Raw genomic sequence first — 20,204 nt, forward strand, 5'->3', positions numbered from 1 at the left:
GGAAACGAAAAATAAATAAAATATGACTTGACATGTTTTAAGCGGTCAGATCATTTGAGTGGCTTAGATTAGCCGAAATGTAGGAAGCCTAAATGCAGAGGTGCGGGATCCACAGTTGGGATCCGCTTGTTATATAAACTCTTTAGGCCATTTCAACAATAAAATTATCATTCTAATACCAATGATAATTTACAATTAATTCAATTGAAATTCACAAAACTAAAAAATTTGCTCAAAGCCAAAATATTGGCAGATAAAATCACATACAGTCCCGATCTCTTGGACCACAGAAGTCCAAGAGATTATGGTCACCCACTGTTAGATATTAATCTAATGGTTCAAAAAAGTTTATTAAAAGGAGTGCAAGAGTAAGTGAACCGTTGAATTTATATCCAACGGTGAGTGACCACAAATCTCTTGGACCCCTGTAGTCCAAGAGATCAGGACTGAAATCACATAAATGTAAATGTATTTTAGTTATACATAAGGTGAAGGCGGGAAGTATGGCCCATGCTTGTGTGCTATGTGTTTTTTGTTCTACACATTAATATAGATTGTATTTAAGGTGCATATGTGATTCTTTTGATTGCTGATGTTTTGCTTGCTCTTGATGTCAAATACATGCCAATATCTGCAGAATTCTTGCCATAATATATTGTTTGTTGCTTAAACACGTAAATGTGTTTTTTTTTTTTTTCTAAATAAAAACTCTAGTAATTAATGTACAATATTGTTTAGATATGACGGTTTATGAGCACAGTGTGAATCATTGTTGAATGTACAATATATAAACACCTCAAGCCATAGGCAGCGGCAGGAGAAAAACTTAGTTGCAACAGGGATAGCATTGTTTTGTTATCCCTGGCGAACAGTGGTTGATGCAGGATTGTGACGTCATGGGGTCATAGTGTAAAAGTCTCGAAATTTTTTAAAGAAGAAAATAACACTAAAAAACATAAAGATAGTACTTCCATTCATAATTCATGGCAAAACTAACAATACAAGCTATAATTGTTCACGACGAGTTTTCATATTTTGAAAACGTTGCATTGTAGTTTCGTTATCAGTACAAGCAAAAACATCTCTTTCAATGTAAACAACCAAGCTATCATTCAACCATTGATCTCCCATTCTGTTGCGAAGTGGATTTTTTATAATATTCATGGCAGAAAATGCCCTCTTTACTGAAGCAGTTACAACTGGTAAAACCAAATCCAATGTAATAAGCAAATACATATAAGGAAATATTTTATGCATCCATTTCTCCACCATTTTTTCTGAAAGCATGCCAATAATTTGCAATTCAGAAAAATCACTGCTCGAACGTATATGATGATCATGTAATTGCGCAAGTTACCCATCAATAACATGAAGAAGAAGCTCTACACGATAATGATGATTGTTTATCTTGATTGGAGAATTAAGTCGTGACCTCCCAAGAATTATATATTCTTCATCCATGTTAGGAACCATAATATGATGTTTGTTACAAAACGAAGATGCTTGATCAACCCAATTCATCAAACTTATTATTCCTCATCAATTGTAGGTTTTCCTTGTAGGTTTGAACTAAACCCATTGCATTCACAATGTCTTGATCTTTCTTTGCAATGCTTGAGATAAAGTATTTGTTATTCCCAATATATATTTCATAAAAAATAAGTGAAAAACTCAAAAGATTGTATTTCTCTTCATAACTTAAAGGCTTCACCTGAACTGTCATTGGGGTTATCATCAATAATCATTTGAAGCACATTCACCACATATGGAAACATAGAAATGATACTAATCAAGGTAGCATAATGTGAGTTCCATCGTGTATCACTCGCACGTTTGAGAGTAGTATCTTGATTCAAGCCTTGCCCTTTATAAGACAACCTTCATCAAAAGCTTTTACAAGCTCTTCTTGGTATTGTGCTCTAAGTGCATCACGATGCTTACAATATGCTCCAACAACATTAACCAAACTATTAGTCATTGTGAAAAAAGAAGCAACATCAATATTTTTCTTTGCCACGGCAACAAGAGCTAGTTGAAGTTGATGAGCAAAGCAATGAACATAAAATGCACAAGGTTGCTATCTCAAAATCTTTGTTTTAAGGTCATTGAATTCATCTCACATATTACTAGCTCCATTATAACCTTGTCCTCGTAGCTTGGAAAAGCTCAATCCCTCGAAAGAAAAGAATTCATCAATGGCTTTCTTTAATGCACTTGAAGTGGTATCGATAACATGTTGTACCCCCACAAACCTTTCTATTATTTGTCCTTTGTTGTTCACATAACGAACCACTATCGCCATTTACTTCTTTATTGAAACATCACGTGCTTCATCCACCATTATTGAAAAATATCTATCTTTTAGATCACTTATGATAAGATCAATGCATTCTTTGGCACATGCATCGACAAGATCTTTTTGAATTGAAGGAGCTATTAACTTGAGATTGCCTGGAGCATTTTCCAAAACAACGGCCTTAACTTTTTTTCATCATGATCCGCAAGAAATTACAAGAGCTGCAAATAATTCCCTTTATTACTTGAAGTGACAGTTTCATCATGATCACGAAAAGAAAGGCCTTGTCGCGACAAATACCTTGTGCACTTGAGTGATGCATTCAAGCAAGTGCGATAAGCCATACGAGCATCATTTGTTTGCTTGATCACAGTTGTTTCAATTTGAGCTTTTTGATTCATCATATTGTAAGCAGCTTCTCTAACTTGGTTGTGAACACTATCAACCGGTCCAACATGAATATTAAACCTTTCTCTCCCCTCTTCCAATTATTGAAGCCTACCCTAGATAAGGTGTCACCACCCACTTGATCAAACTTAGTTTTAAAGAGATAGCAATGGAGGCAAAATGCAACATTTTTAGCTATACTACACTCCAACCAATCAAACTCATCAAACTATTGGGCAATGAAACGTCTATTAATTCTTGATTGATTAGTTTGTGGGAATCTATGACCTTTAGGTTGACAAGGTACTTTTTGAAGATATGCTCTTCTAATCTCATCTCGATGATTTGGATTATAATCCGTCATTTGAGTTCTTGGTCCAGAGTCTACTTAAAGATTAGCCCAATTAATTCGGCATTTATTTATAATCAGCCTAGTTATGGCTCCCACCAAACAAATCATCTTATTAGCTATAACGGCCAAAATAATGTTAACACAGGTGAAAAGCCATATGTTGACAACATGGTGGAAGAATATCAAAATCTGATAAAGGAAACATCTACAGTGAAACCATCTAAATGAATTTTTGATCCAAGATTTGCTTGAAATCTCCTTTCGATTTGTAATTGAATAACAAACTCTTAGCCACAATCTTAACTCTTAGCCACAACAGGAAAACCATCAAATGGGTACAATACGACCACTCATTTCTACCTACACATGTGGAGAAAAACGAGGTTGGCCAACAATATATGAAGGAAACGGATGTGGATGAATCAGCCTTGGAATTCAATAGTTTGACCGATTTACCTTTTGAAAACCTCACATTGGGTGAGGAAGAAAAACCCATCCAAGAGGATGAGATCTAACAAGCGGTCGAGGTTGAATACCAAGATATGACCCAACTTGAGACATCCATCCTTAAAATTAATGACCAACAAACGGACAAAGAAAAATGTCTAAACATGGCACAATCTGATGCAATCACGAGAAAGAAAGGATTTCTCAGAGCAATCCCCCAGGTTCCAAACCCAGGAGTCAACTTTCCCGTATGAGCATTTGATACATGTATTAGTCCGTGAAAGAGTGAAAGGGTCACCACTACAGAGGATCTCCCCTCTAATCAATGATAGACATGGTTGTAGGGGACCAAATTGACGTAATTAGGCCACAATTAGAAATAGTCAAGTTTATCATACCTCAACCGAAGCCCAAGTCCGACCAATCAAGAGGACATAGTGGCACGGAAATTCGGCCAATGTGAAAGGGAAAAATAGTTTTGGTCGTGCCAAGGTGACTTATCTACTGCTTGTGCAACCGTGGAATCCATGCCAAAAATAAGAAGGGTTCCAAACTTGAAGTTAAGCATGGGTGGCCACCACCTTGGTCTCCCTAAAAATATTGTTATCAATGGCCACTACCCAAATAAGTAGGCCAACTAGGTTCCTAATAAAGGCCATGTTAGTATTATGGCCACAAACAAAATGAAAGAAATAAAGAACATGTTAGTGGTTTGGGGCACAATACAAGTTCGCATACAAAAACGACCTAATATTGTCGGCCATCAAATGTTCTTTTTCAATACAAGTCGGCCTAACCAAAGTCTATTGTTTTAGTTGCATATCATTTTTGTGAAGGAAATAAAATACGTGAGAAGATGTTAAGGCGCGATTACGTCCTAAGATTAATAATAAAGTATTAATGAAAGTTAATATTATTTTCTTCAAAGACAAGAAATTTAGTTGTATCCAAGGCCTAACCGAAATTTATTGATGGAAATATAAAGTTCATCAACTACCAAAAAATAAAAAAAGAAACAATGTTCAAGTGCAGTCTAAAAGAAAAAAAAAAGGGGGGGGGGGGGGGTGTGGTCATGAGAAGACCATGAAAATTTTAAAGACGCTTTTGGACGAGGGTTTTGAAGCTAACCCATAATTCGGCCTTTGCACCCATCAAAGTCTTGTAGCCGTCTTCATTCTCTTTGAAATCAACATGTTGCTACATGAACTTTTCTAGTTCGACCTAATGTGGCTGAGAGTACCTCAATGGCAGGATCTCTCTTGGGCCATTTCATTGAAGGTTTCTTGAGTTCTTGAGTCGCAAATAATTTGACATCTCATCATGATGTTATTGCAGCAAGTCAAGTAAACATTATGATGTTATTGCAAAACCAAAGAAAAGAAATTAAGGGAGAAATGTCAAGAACATACCGTGAGTGGCCTAAAATTTAGGCCTTGAGACAACCTTAAGCTTGACTAAAGAAGTGGAATGACCATGATCAGATGAACCCCCTAATATAAAACCAAGTAATAAAAATTATGAAGCTTGAGAAGAAAATGCTCAAAGAAAAGTGGGGACATTTCTAGTCATGGCTGAGTAGTCTCTCTTGATGAGCAGTCATCTCTTTGGTAATGTCGTAGAACTGGAACTCATCTCTTTGGTCATGTTAACTATGATAAAAATAGTTGAGAAATCACTATAATTATGTAAGTGGTTGAAAATAAATCTTGCAGCCATGAATGAAGCATACCTGTTTCGCTCGCTGAATTGGATGACGTAGCATTCTTAATTGTCGACAACCATTTCTCAAAAACCTTGGCAAAAATAATGTCAGCGGCCAATGTGAACCAATCACGGGTGACGTACTTCCACTAAGTGTCAAAATGGGTCGTATTATTAAAGTTGGCATCTCGAATATGCATGTTAAAGGTTTTCCGCATTTGGAGCAAATTAAAGGCCAGTATTATAAGTCATCCTAATATTTTGAGTTTTGATTACAAAATTAAATTCCTTATATTGTCATTTATCCATAGGAAGATTTGTGATGTACATGTATTTTGAGCCAATTAAGGGCCAGTATTATCAACCATCCTTATGTTTTGAGTTTTGATTTCAAATTAAATTCTTTATATTCTCGATAAGTCGAAAAATAAAATACTTGCGCATTGCATAGCTCTCTAACAAAATGCCTAAATGGTCTGCTGCACTCAACCTAATCGTAAAATACGTTCAAGCTCATCCTAGCATTGAATGATATTTGAGGAAACATCACCATTGTTTAATAAGCTCATCATCCAAACAAGTGTTAACAACTTCATCGTTGAAGGGTAAGTTGGAGCTCCTAGTAGCTGCAATCACACCTCTGTGAAAGCCTTCTGAGCTACTGTATTCGCTCATCTATGTATCATCTTGTAGGTCGAAAGAGGAGCAACACATACTGAATCCATAACCAGCAAGCATCCAAGCCACTGGTGTCACATCCCGGGATCGGCTCCGCCGTAGCACGATATTGTCCGCTTTGGGCCCCCCTCTCTGCCCTCACGGTTTTGTTTCTGGGAGCTCATGACCAACTTCCCAGTGGGTCACCCAACCTGGGATTGCTCCGGCCCCCAACTCGCTTAACTTCGGAGTTCCTATAACTCCGAAGCCAGTGAGCTCCCAAAAGGCCTCGTGCTAGATGGATGCGGGCATGTACATATAAGGCACATCACCCCCTCTCCGTTGGTCGATGTGGGATATTACAATTCACCCCCCTTAAGGGCCCGACGTCCTCGTCGGCACACTCGCACCACCCGGCAGAGTGGCTCTGATACCAAATTGTCATGTCTCGGAATCGGCTCCGCCGTAGCACGATATTGTCCGCTTTGGGCCCCCCTATCTACCCTCACGGTTTTGTTTCTGGGAGCTCACGACCAACTTCCCAGTGGGCCACCCATCTTGGGATTGCTCTGGCCCCCAACTCGCTTAACTTCAGAGTTCCTATAACTTCGAAGCCAGTGAGCTCCCAAAAGGCCTCATGCTAGATGGATGCGGGCATGTACATATAAGGCACATCGCCCCCTCTCCGTTGGTTGATGTGGGATCTTACAACTGGTGAGTAGCAGTCTCTTGCTAAGGTGTTGTAGTACCCCACCGTGTGCTTCGATGGGTGAGAGTCACTCAAATAATACCAATAAACATATGGTATTTTAACTGACAAGCTAAGATTGGTACCCAAGAAAATATCATGAGTTTGCTTGTAAATATCTTTCCATGCAAAAGCAACTCCCTAGAGTACCATTCAAGAAATGATGTACATCACACATCTCTCTATGAGTGAGTGACAATATAGGAGATTTAATGTTGTAATCAAAACTCAAAGAGAATCAAATTTTTTATTGGAAAAGAAACTTTATTCAATGGAAAAACAGTTTAGAAGTATTACAACAACTTGGATTAAATATTCTAGGGCCTCGTTAAAACCTTGTCTTCAAACCCCCCGATGAGGGATAATCCAATGAAGGAAAAAAAGTATGAACATCCAATCTAAGAAAAACAATCTACCCATTCTCCAAATCCTTATCAAACAAAGTCATCCTTATATTTTGAGTTTTGATTACAAAACAATCTAAACCCTAAATTCCTTATATTGTCACCTATCCATAGGGAGAATTGCAATGTACATGTATTTTAAGCCAATTAAGGGCCAATATTACTAGTCATCCTTAAATTTTGAGTTTTGATTACAAATCTATCGTCACTTATCCATTGGGAGATTTGCGATGTTCATGTATTTTGAGCCAATCAAGGGCCAGTATTAACAGTCATTCTTATGTTTTGAGTTTTTATTACAAATGAAATTCTTCATTTTTTCTGAGTAAAATGAAAGTGTTCCATGTTAGATTTATTTGATATGCGTGTTCATGATTTTTCACACAAATCTGAAATACGTAAAGACATACCTAGCGCCATTTTTCTTGAGTACACGACCTCTGAACTCATTTAACCGCAACAACAACAATCCTAGAAAAACAAGAACGGCTCAAGACTTCTGATATCTCTTAGAATCTGTTTCAGCTCTCTCTTTATGATGAGATTAGGGTTAGAGAACGTATCTGATGAGAGCAAAGCCCTAAGCTTATATAGGGCTAGGTCAAGTCGTCTCTACTCATCACCTAGGGCCGACTTGACTAATCTTCCAAGCCCACCAAAATAGTTCACGCAAAAAAGGAAATAAATAGGACCCCTTAATAGGCTTCAAAACCTTTTCTTATTCCACAAAGTTTTGGGACTCAAGATATAACCTAATTTAAACTCTTATCAAAACCTGATATAACTTAGTATCTAGTGCACCAATCTAAATAGGAAACATAACATTCCACACTTCTTTTACAAAACAAGTGATTTTCTTTATTTATCCCCCCTGCATCCATGATTCTTGTTTTTCATATTGACATTTATTTACACTAGAAAACTCAATATATATATATATATATATATATATATATATATATATATATATATATATATTCATATTGACCTTTATTTACACTAGAAACCTCATCTTGGGAATTGCAGTGACGAGTGAAACCTTTGATGTGATTACAGAAAGGATGTAGAGCATGCAATTAGCAACAATTGCTAGGAACCTGGATCAAGAAACAAGATTGTTAATGTATGTGAATAATGGTGCATCCTTTTGGTGATTACTACTAAGGAACAATTGTTCGATGTTTTGGTGATTCAAGTGTGTAAAGTTGTAATTGTTGAGATATATGAATCAATTAAATATATTTTTTCTGTGTTGCAGGATATTATAAGTTACCTATTATGTCTACAGGATCGAGCTTTACTCTCTAGGAAATGTGATGTTGCCATACACACATCAAACTCCTATACGTCCAGTCACCAAAGGTTTCTGCTTACTGGGGTGAAAGTGGGACTTGAAGCAATTGAACCATGTATCTCCTTCTCTACCAAGGAAATGTTGAGTTCTGTATATGGAAACAACTTCTGAGTCAGCATCGTCTCGATCAATAAACAAAAGTTCAAGAGGTCCATTCTAGGTAAGATTAAAGAAGCATTTCTTGGACAAATTGGTGGTATTGGAACTATTTTGTTAGGCAAGATACCATTTAATCGAAGTACCACGACCTATCGGAGTATTCTCTAGGGTGGCACTTGGAAGAATTTCTTGGAATTACTAATCCTAATCAAAATTTTGGGGTCTTGGACGGCATGTCACCCAATGTACGTTCTTATTATTTTGGTGCAAGTTTGTCATGTTCATATAATGTCCATAGAGATGTCTGTAAGGAGCAAAAACCATATTGGAAATAAGATGACACCATATGTTCAATTTTACCTTCTAATGTGTTTCTACACTTAAAATTTGTAGTATTTAGAAGGACCTAATATAGTTGTCGACATCTGACAGGTTTATGGTAGATACTGCTTGGAAGTGTTTTCTGGCTTATGGATGATGGGGAATGAGTTAAAGATTGAACTAGAACTATGTACTTGACATATCAAAGCAGTGCTAAAGGTTCCTTTGCTTGCAATTTGAGAGGCTTAACTGAATATCTTCAAAAAGCTCAAGGACAGAGAAATTAGAAGCACCCTCAAGATAAATAGGAAAAGATGGATGACAAATTGTTATAAATTGCTCATTTATGGGCTGTTTTCAATTTTTTCTCTTTTTGATCATGTAATATGTTATGTGAGCGATTAGGTAGGTTTATTAGGCTTCAAGTAAGTCATGGTAAATGGTTGTGTTGGAACACGTAATTTAGTTAGCTTGTAATAGTAATTAGTTCTTTTGAAGCTATATCCATTTTGCACACATTCAACAAATCTTGCATTCACTTTGGAACTTCATATTCACCTGCAACAAGATAGCTTTGTATGTGGGACATAATACACAAGCAGCATGTGGCAATTTGAAAGGAATTGTGTTGCAAGTTGTGGAAGGATATTTTGAGAAGAAGTTTCTAATGCAAGTATGCTATATGGATTTAGAGGTTATGCACATTTTTCTCTTTTCATTTATAGAGACCAGGATGAACTATATAGGCTGTTTATTTTAATTTTTAATTTTTTACACAGAGGCAATAATATTTTATTGATGAGGAGGGTTGAAACAAACCAGGTTATGTTAATTTCTTAACAGTACATGGGAAGGTGTTTGGGCATTGTTTGTACTGATGTTGTACTGTATGTTAAACATTTTATCATTTTAATTTTCTTTATTTTGATACAAACGAGATTGGGATAGAGGAGTAGAACAATCGAACATGAAACTTCTAAGTATAAAAAAAATGATGAATTTTTTTTTTCCACTTGAGGTAAAAAATTCTATATAGTTTTAAGTTTGTATTGAATTATTAGCTGCATCCATAAATAATTGATAGAACTGTTCAGTATATTGAAGTTGCTATGCTTTTTATTTTTTATTTTTCTTTAATACAAAAAAGTGAGGGAAGTATGATTAGCTCCACCCATAAATAATTGATAGAACTGTTCAGTTTAAGGAAGTGATATTATTTTTCTTATTAATTGTATGGAAGTGTTTAACATAAATAAATAAATTGTATGCAATAATGCAAATGTTATAACTTAATAGCTTCAAAGAAGAAAAAAAGAAAAAAAATTGTATAAAAGTGGTTAACAACATTTATTCATGCATCTTAAATTATAAGGTCGATTCCCACTTCTCCTCACTTTGTATATAAATAAAAAATACTAACACAAGTCGGTAAACCTTGTCTTTCTCTTGGAATCTATATATATAAAGCAAAAAGCAGAGAATGGTGAAACATTCAAAATACCAGAAAATGCCCTTGGTTAATTTAAATATTAAAAATTGAAACTCTTAATTAAATGAGGATAATATGGTAAATTCATAATTAAAAAAATTAAAATTAAAAACAAAATCTGATAATAAATCCTACTTTTGCGGAAAGTAACTACCCATTTTTTATTTTCTTAATTCTAAAAACTAAAAAAAGAAAACCAATTGGCATATGCGTGAGCGTGTGGCAAGGGGCTAGTATACACATAAACATAAACCCAACAAGATAGAAACTTTCTTTTTGATGATATAAAAAGACAGAAACTTTAATAAATAAAAAAACCTACATAATTTCGGAGGAAAATATAAAGCCTCAAGATAAGAAGAAAATTAAATATAAAAAATATTTTCAGAAATTTCTCGAGTCAATCTAAATTTTTTAGATAAAAAGGCTTCCTAAAATAAATCCCAAAAAAGAAAAAAAAAGAAAAAAAAGGTCAGTTGAGTCTCTCATTCTCTCTCTCTCTCTCTCTTCACTTCCCCAAATATATATAGTTTTTTCTCTAAACCCTTGTACAATGTACTAGACCAAGTCCTCACTCCTTAACAACAGCTGATATATATCCAAGTGTTTCTATAAGATTAGGGTTTCTCTTTCCCTCCAACTCCCTCTCTCTCTCTCTGTATTTCTTTTTCTCTCTCTGGCGAGATCCGATAGTGTCAACTAATGCAATAGGTATACTTCTTCTTCTGGGTTAACCCTCTGTTTGGTTTCTGAGAAAAAAAAAATATATATATATATATATTTTTATATTCATGAACTGTTTCTTTTGACTGACTCACTATTTGCCTTGTTTATCTCGGGAACCAAACTGAGGAAGACCCTCCATTCGGTTGCGTGATTGAGGAAAAATATATATTAAATTTTGAATCTTTACGCATGAGTGTATGATATATTTGGTTTCTGTTTAATGAGAAAATCACATTGGCTGAGAGCCAAGTTGTTGTGTTAAGGGTCAGTTTGTCTGCTTTCGGGGTCCCAATTTTTGCTGAAAATTTAAGAGATTGAAAGTCTTAAGAATTTTCAGCTGAAAATATCATTTTTGAACAATAGGCTTCGATTCAGTTTACTTGTTGGCGATTGAGAATTCTGCTCTACCTGTTTTGTAGTAATTACTGATTATTATTTAGAAAAATGATAGAATATGACATTTTTTATTAATAAAGGCAATGTCTATCCGTCTATTGGGGTACTCTTGCAAGGTGCCATTAGCTTTAGTATACGCTGAGGTTTTAGAACTTCATGTACTGCGTGTAACAATTGTAGAGCTGTTAATTGCTCTTGAGGACCTACCTGTTTTGTCCGTAACTATTAACTGCTAACCACGAGGAAATTCGTTATGTCTGACGCTAAAAGACAATTGCTTGGATGTCACTTATGGTATTACGAGGAGTATGGAACTTTTACCCCATTGCATATGTGATTTTTCATGATAGAGACCAGTTATGTGGCGATGAAGAGTATATTGGGAAGAATATAGCTTGCAATTACAGGGAAATATTCATATCCATTAAACATATGGCAACGGATAGTTGTGTATTCATCATAGGCACATGTATATTTGATTCTGATTTACTGCTAAGTTGAATTAGGAAATTGATTATGGGCCTTGAGTATGACTAGTATATTATTTTCATATTGATTGGCCATTGATGTTTTCTTGGATTGCAATTTATAACTTTTTATGTCTGTCCCAAAGAGATATGAACTTTTGTTACCTAATATATAATCTCAACACTCCTTGTGGCGCTCAGTTGATATAGAATTGTATGAGGATGAGAAATTAATCAGGGAATCTATAATTTGCTAATATGGGTCCGTACTTCTTGTAGACGACAAAGTTTATGCTCATCATGGAAGCTAATAATTCTAATGTTTCGCGAGCTGAAGAACTTAAACTCCTTGCAAATGAAGCATATAAAGGTAATAATCTGTGCTTCTACAATTTGTTGTTACGTTTTCTTCTAATTTAGTTTGATATATCTTGCAATGAAGTGAACTATCCTTTTAATTCCTTGGATTAAAAAAAAAAAAGAATTTGTAGATCACAACTTAAATCATCAGAATTGGTTCCATACTGATGAGATTTACTTTTGGTGTTCCTAAATAGTAAATCTTAACAAGTGACAAACATTATACACTCTCACACAAGTAGACTGAATTGAATGAATTCTTGGGCAGCATATTATTTTATCTATTTATATCCTTGCGACAAGCAAGAATCCTTACCTAGAGATTAACTTTGAACACTGCTTTATTGGTTGTGAACTGTTGTGTCTTCAGTGATAATTTTTTTGGTCTGGGTATGATCAGTGTGCTCACTTTCACTATTTTTTCAGCTCATAAATTTGCTCAAGCTATTGATCTGTATACACAAGCGATTGAAGTAAACAGTCAGAATGCTGTGTATTGGGCCAATCGTTCAATTGCCCACCTTAAACTGGAGGAATATGGCAGTGCCATACAAGATGCTTCTAAGGCTATTGAAGTTGATCCTAAATACTCAAAGGCATGTTTTGTGCCCTAAATTTTGTGCATCTGAATATGTGTAATTATGTTCTGATAGTTTTCTATTGCTGCAGGGATATTACAGGCGAGGTGCAGCTTATCTTGCTATGGGGAAATTTAAAGAAGCACTAAAGGATTTTCAGCAGGTGCTTCGTGTAGAACTTTCTTTTCCTCAAAATTGTGAACAATATTTATTTAACTTTTCTAGTATTGCATAATACTGAAAGAAGTTGAAAGCTTTCTTTATTCCAACAACCCTTTTGACATCAGAACACATAAAATATCTGCTTGATATTGATGTACTGATGACACCAGAGGGTTTTAAACAATCTATTCATTATGTGAAAATGGCTCTCTGCCTAGTTGATTGTTTTGTACCATATCAAAATTATACATCTAATAGCATTATTGGTATACATGAGTTTAAGTATTCTAGAGGACTTGATTTTTGTTCATTTAATCACCATCAAGTTGCATTTTAAATGTCTGTCAGGATTTTAGTACACAATCTGTATCCTTATCCTTTGTGACTCACATATCTTATATACCCATTCACTGGAGCATAGCTAAAATAGATGGTTCGTGGAAACTGGAACAGGGTACATCACCTACCCTGACATGGAATGATAGGGGTAGAAAATCAAAATTCATAAACTCTTTAAGCAGAAGGTTGAATGTGATAAGACAAGCTTAGGTCAAGTGTTAAAAAAAAATCATAATCTACAAAAACTTTATATTTATAATTATCATTTTTTCTTTCTTATATCAAGAAACTAGAGATAAAATAGAAGGATACTTCAGGAAATGTGTTCTAAATTTTCTTTTGGTAACAATTGTCTTAGATGTGGCATTGCATAAATTGTTCTACTTTATGTAAAATAGGTCAAAAGAATCTCTCCAAATGATCCTGATGCTACCAAGAAATTGAAGGAATGTGAGAAAGCAGTGATGAAGCTTAAATTTGCAGAAGCAATTTCTGTACCAGAGTCTGAAAGGCGTCCTGTAGCTGATTCTATTAATTATCGTTCTATAGGTATTAGTGTTGTTGCTTTTCCACTTTATTCTGCTTATTGTATATGGGGTTTTATTTATTTATTTATTTTTTATGTTGTTGGTATTTCCCTTTTCAAAATTTTCCAGATGTTCATCTTCCTCTTTTTTGTTATTGTTGAAAAATTTATTAGAGTTGCTTCTATATGCTTCTGAATCCTGATAAATGTTCATGGCATTGTATGAATCTTATTCATTGAAAATGTACACAAATGCATGCATACCGTGAAAGGAGTGAATGAGATAGCAGGAAGAATAGACTACTACAAATCTTTCTTTTAGGTTTGAAATTTTCTTAACTGCAAGTTTTGCTCTTCTCAACATTGGTGTCTTTTTTCTTGGAAATGTATGATGTCACTTGTTTCTTTCTTGATTCTGTTGTTATTTTACCTGATTCAGTTTTTTATTTCTTTATGAAGTTCCGATTTGTTACTGATCCCTCTTTGTATCAATTTTATTCCCTGAAGCCATTTTTTGTGTCCGAACTCCCAATGGATAACTAAGAATTTGAAATCATGAATCTTTTCCAACATTTGTAATTAATGAAATAACGGTTGCAGATTTATCGTATATTAATGCTGAATGAAGGATGTTTAGGCTTCTTATAGCAGCTGCAATAAGTAACATTGCTATGATAATTTTGAGTTTATTTCTAAGATTCGGTAGTGTTGGTTGCACTGGTAGTGCAAGCTATTTGGGTAGATATGGTAGCTGCAGCAGGGAGCATGTTGGCCATTCAAGGTGCCAAAAGAGTTAACATGTCAGTGGGGATGGAACTAATAGTGTTAGGCTAGTAATTTTGAATGGTGATTTTTTCAGTGCTATGGTTCAGAGGGTCCTTTATTACCTAGAAACTCCTTTGTGCGTGCGTGTGTGTGTGTGTGTGTGTGTGTGTATTTAACAGTATATCATTAGCACATTCTGGAATTCTTACTATTTATTTATGGTATGGGGCGCAATTTTTGTAAAGTCAATACAAGGTTTAAGCCTAAGTTCAAATACCTTGTTCCACCTTTGTTAAAGGGTACATTTAGTAGGAAACCTTTGGATGAAGAGTTTGAATTGGGTCTGAGTCTGATATGGGAGGATCCTCTGTGTGGTTTCTCTCCTGTCAGCATGGTTTATTTGGAACTCTGTAGTTCTCCCATTTGGATGGACTGTACACAAGGGTTATCCTGTTTTAGTTACGCATTAGGTCCATCTGTCTCTGTTGCCATCCAGGGTAGGACTATGTTTCTGGGCTCATTCAGGAATCAGTCCTTGAAACATGTCTTCCTCAGTGTAGTTAGTACCCACAAAAAGCTTGATCAGCATTAAGTAACTGATTGTTATTTTCTTTTCAAAATTCTTTTTAGTGTTAACTATTAGTGTCCATTAACAGTATTAATTAGAGTATTCTTATATATTCTATCATTATAGGAATGGGCCCCAGTACATCATCAGTGTCCGCCGAAGTTGCCGTAGCAGCACTGGCAATGACAGTTGGGGCAGCGATGGTTATGATGAGAACAGCAGTGACTGCAGTTATGGCCACAGTAGTGGTGGTGGTCATGGTGGCCCTGGGGGCATGTTGGTGGCGTGGCTTCCATGGTGGTGTCTATACCAAGAGTCGAGTACATGACCTAGGTTTGAGTTCACAATCCATGGATATTAGAGACCAGTCACAAGTCACTGTCGCAACTTCCAAGAGTTGGAGATTAGTTATTAAATAAAAAAGACTTGATAGTTGAAAAGTTGTGTTAGGTTCTAGGAGATGTATTACAAACTGATAGTTACATTCAATGCAAATGCATTCTTTACCCTACCATTAAGATGGCATCCTTTCTTGAGAATGGATTTTCAGTCGAGTACAGGATCTTAATGGAGTTGAAAAAGAGCTCGCCTGGGATATGTAAGATATTTACTCTAGCTGACCCAAGTGGGTTGTTTGGGCCTTCTATTTTCTTTTCTTTTTTCTAAGTTAAGGCTTTTAGAGTTAGAGTTGAGTTTTGTTGCGTGTTCTAAAATCTATGTTGCTTTGGATCTAAGGGTAGACACAGAAAATTGGAACAAAGACTGAGTTTGTAATACTGAGAAAATAATCATACTAGGAACATTAAAATATTCATTGTAATGAAATTAGAATGTCAGTATATTATAAAAATAAAGATAAAGTGAATCTGAATCGTCATGAGCTGGATATATCTTTCTTTCTGCTTGTGTGAATTTGCATTAAGTAGCTTTGTTATGTACTTGTGTGAATTGTTACATTCACATGTGTTGTAAAAGTTATTACCTATTAAAATGAAATGGAGTTGCTAATTTCTTTTGTTGATGATGAGACTTATGACAACATTTTGTTTGGCTCATGTTTTATTTTTTGAATTAAATTAAGAATACAATTATAAGAATAGATGGTTATGTTTGCTTCTTTTTGTTCGGTTAAGAGATGTCAGAGAGAAATGAAAACAGGAAAATAGAAGCATTGAAGATAGGAAGTATTATAGTGACTTAATGTTGCAAAGCTAAAGTTAGTACTTAATGGAGTGGGAGGTATAATTTGTATATCCATGACTGATTGAGCATTCATCGTTTTGGAGATGATAGTGCATAACACTAGTGCCGTTAATTTATGTATGATATAAATTATTGATATAATAGGGTCCTATCTTCGTCTATATATGGTAAAGCTTATTTACTTGCTTTATCACCCAGGAGAGCTAATGAAAGTGATATCTGTTTGAATTCCAGATGTGGAGCCACAATATTCAGGTGCAAGGATAGAAGGAGATGTTGTTACTTTGGATTTTGTGAAGAAAATGATGGACGATTTCAAGCATCAGAAGAATTTACACCAACGGTATGTATGGGAATCACAATACTATGTCAGGGAACTAGTCAACAAATATTATTGGGCAGTCTTTTCACTTCACTTGGTATTGATATTGTAGATATGCCTTCCAAATTGTCTTACAAACGAAAGAAATGTTGCAAGCCCTGCCTTCTCTTGTCGATATAAACGTTCCTAAGGGCAATCATTTTACTGTTTGTGGTGATGTACATGGTCAGGTAATTACATTTCTTCCATATTCATAAGATGCTGGTTCAATTGCTTGATTTGACTTGGAACAACATACAACATTTCAAATCTGACAAGGTTGCATGTAAACATGAAGAAGGTTACTTGATAGACAATAAAGGCTATTGAATAATAGAATGTTTAATACTAGGTGAAACAACAATATCTCAGATTACTATTGTCTTGTATGGTTTTGCTGAAGTCAGCCTAGTTCTGAAAATCTATCATAGCTTTGAAATTCTTGTTTTGGTGGCTGTCTAAGTATAATGTTTCTATATGTGTTCTGGGCACTCTTTTATTTGTTTGTATGTAATGCCTGCAGTTCTATGATCTCCTAAATATTTTTGAGCTTAACGGGCTTCCTTCAGAGGAGAATCCATATCTATTCAATGGAGACTTTGTGGATAGGGGATCTTTTTCGTTGGAGGTGATCCTAACATTGTTTGCATTTAAGTGCATGTCTCCATCAGGTGAATCAACATGTTTTCTTGATTGGTTTGCAAATAATTTTGTTAATTTATTTAGAATTTTTTAGCCTTCCATATCTCATATGTTTAGTTAAGTTGAAGCAACGTCGCAATTACTATGTTGTGACTTAATTATTTCTGCCCCAATTAATTACTTTTCTAAGTTCACTCCAAAAAATTTATCTACATTGTTTTAGATTTATAGAACTACATTCAATTATGGCTCCGTTTGCCCTTCTTTCAATTCCAATTTAGTTTTAACACACATTTCTTTCACCCAGTTATATGATCATGTTTTAACTCTTTTCAATTAAAAGAATTCACGTTCTGACTTGATAACCTGTTTTATCGTTTTCAGCAATATATCTTGCAAGAGGAAATCACGAGAGCAAGAGCATGAATAGGATATATGGTTTTGAGGGCGAGGTCCAGTCCAAGTTAAGTGAAAAATTTGTGGAGCTGTTTGCTGAAGTGTTTTGTTGTTTACCGCTGGCTCATGTAATAAATGGGAAGGTTTTTGTAGTTCATGGGGGTCTTTTCAGTGTTGATGGGGTTAAACTCAGCGACATTAGAGCAATTAATCGGTTTTGTGAACCCCCTGAGGAAGGTAATTTATTACATTCCTCCCCTCTCCCTTGATTCTGCATTTGGATGACGTCTGTTATTGGCCTTTACCAGTTGAATTTAAAAATTGAAAATTTCATCACAAACCTTCTGTAAATTAATTTGTAGGCAGATTTTATATATTGTTTCTGGGTTTCTTCAGGGTTGATGTGTGAATTGCTGTGGAGTGATCCACAACCTACACCTGGAAGAGGCCCGAGCAAACGAGGTGTAGGCCTTTCTTTTGGCGGTGATGTGACAAAAAGATTTTTGCAGGAAAACAATTTGGGTATGTCTACTAGTTTTGGCAGGGTATAATTTTTTTTATATTTTTTCTGAAGTTACTACTGCTACTTATCAAAATGTATAATAGGTTTTACATTGCTTAAATCAATATACAGATTTAGTTGTGCGCTCTCATGAAGTAAAGGATGAGGGATATGAGATTGAGCATGATGGCAAACTCATCACTGTCTTTTCTGCTCCAAATTACTGTGATCAGGTAACTGCATGATGGCTACTTGGCTAGTCTTCTATCATTACTAAAGTCATCTTCTAAAACTTCTTTTGTGTGAACCTTACCTTACCAGTAGCATTTAGATTTTATTGAGGGTTATTTTTCTGCACATCAAAGGTGTGGCATGAATAGTAAAACTATCTTACGACTGTACATTTGGAAGTCCTCTGAGATTCCAACAACAATGATGTTGCTGCTGTTTTTTGTTCTTTGCTTTTCCGGAAAGTGGAGTGATTTATGATCTTCCAGTATTTATTGAGCACATTCCAAAATTTGTTAATATCCATGTGTAATAACCTTTGTTTATGTTTTGGATGTTGCAGATGGGTAACAAAGGCGCCTTTATCCGTTTCGAAGCACCAGATTTGAAGCCCAACATTGTTACTTTTTCAGCAGTGGTCAGTGGCTCCTGTCAATTTAGCTGCTCCAAATTTTCAAAAAGTCTCTACTATTTCTCCTTTAGTGATGATTTGTCTGGTTGCGCTCAAAAGTTTCCTTGTTTATAGGTGTAATATATAGTGATTGTTGGTTTTACACCTATTTATTTTTCTCCGTATATAATATTGCAGGACCATCCTGATGTCAAGCCGATGGCATACGCGAATAACTTCCTCCGACTCTTTCAGTAATTTATGTGGCTGAGCAGAAGGGCCAACGCAGTGTCTATTTTTCGCTATCTGACAACTTTCCCGCTGAATACAAATTCGTTTCCGAAGGCTACTGGAGAAGGGTTGGTGCATGTTGACATGCACTATCTAGCTGTGATTATTTCCGTCTTTTGATTTACCTGTCGTTCTTGTACTTCTCACCAGTGGGAAGAATATTTCAGGCATTTTCTTTGATACCGTTTGTTTGATCTTGTGCTTGCCCGGAAGCGAGGCTTAGATGAAACTCATAAGCACATGAAGAATGACTGCCAGCTAAAAGTTCATGGCGTTTTCTCTGTGTTTATTTTATTTATATGATTTTTTCCCCTCGGGTTGTTGGAGATTCAAGTACTGGCGTAAATATGTCATCAGATGTGTTTTTCTTTTTAATTTATATAATCTTTTTTTATTTTCAATGATTATTGACTTGTAAATATCTGAATCATACTTTATTTTGACATGTAAATAATGTAATGTAAAATTCAAAATATAAGTCATCTGACTCTATATTTTGTTTTAGAAAATTCATTTGTGCAGGATCGCTTCTACGAGTGCATTTCAAGACAACTCGTAAATTGTCACCAAAGAAGAAAAAAACTCCTGATTCTGTACCAATTGCAACTAAAATGTAAAACAAAGATTGCGTACCAATTCGAAATCGGCTATACAGCAATGTAGTTCCTGGAGTGAAAAATAACGATAGAGAGATATTGCTGATGTGACGATTTCTTATTTGTTGTGAATAATGAAGGTCCAAAACCTAAATGCAACACTGCTACATTAGTTGGTGTAATAAGTTGGTGTCTACTATTGCTCCCAAGTGAGTCATCAACATGATTGTGAGTCATTGACATATCATGTCGATGACGGCTCCCAAGTGAGTCATCGACATGATCGTGAGTCATTGACATAGCATGTCGATGACGGCGTGGTATAAATATTTTTTTTTTCTCTTTTTATTTTATTTTATATAAAATTCAGGGTTTTAGAGAATCAGGAGCTTCAAAATTTGGACTCAATTGTAGGCCCAGCTGAACTCATTTTTTTAACTTGCCCAATTTGA

The 20,204-nt window shown here is 35.3% G+C and overlaps 1 protein-coding gene across 2 annotated transcripts; it reads left to right on the plus strand.

Moving 5' to 3' along the window:
* The first annotated feature begins 10,761 nt into the window (after positions 1-10,761).
* PP5.2 (protein phosphatase 5.2) lies at positions 10,762-19,557 on the plus strand. 2 transcript variants are annotated; one of them, XM_021944480.2, is made up of 14 exons: positions 10,762-10,966; positions 12,124-12,214; positions 12,631-12,800; positions 12,874-12,945; positions 13,682-13,832; positions 15,269-15,475; positions 16,580-16,688; positions 16,780-16,897; positions 17,230-17,377; positions 17,733-17,981; positions 18,141-18,266; positions 18,379-18,479; positions 18,818-18,892; positions 19,064-19,557. In XM_021944480.2, the coding sequence occupies exons 2-14, from the start codon at positions 12,136-12,138 to the stop codon at positions 19,121-19,123; spliced, it is 1,665 nt and encodes a 554-aa protein (XP_021800172.1). In that variant the 5' UTR covers positions 10,762-10,966; positions 12,124-12,135; the 3' UTR covers positions 19,124-19,557. The 2 variants fall into 2 exon arrangements, with proteins under 2 accessions (XP_021800172.1, XP_021800173.1); XM_021944481.2 differs by lacking the exon at positions 15,269-15,475 and having other exon boundaries at positions 10,771-10,966.
* The last annotated feature ends 647 nt before the right edge of the window (positions 19,558-20,204 follow it).

Source organism: Prunus avium, chromosome 3 (assembly GCF_965620075.1).
Source record: "Prunus avium chromosome 3, drPruAviu1.hap1.1, whole genome shotgun sequence".
NCBI classification, from domain to species: Eukaryota; Viridiplantae; Streptophyta; class Magnoliopsida; order Rosales; family Rosaceae; genus Prunus; species Prunus avium.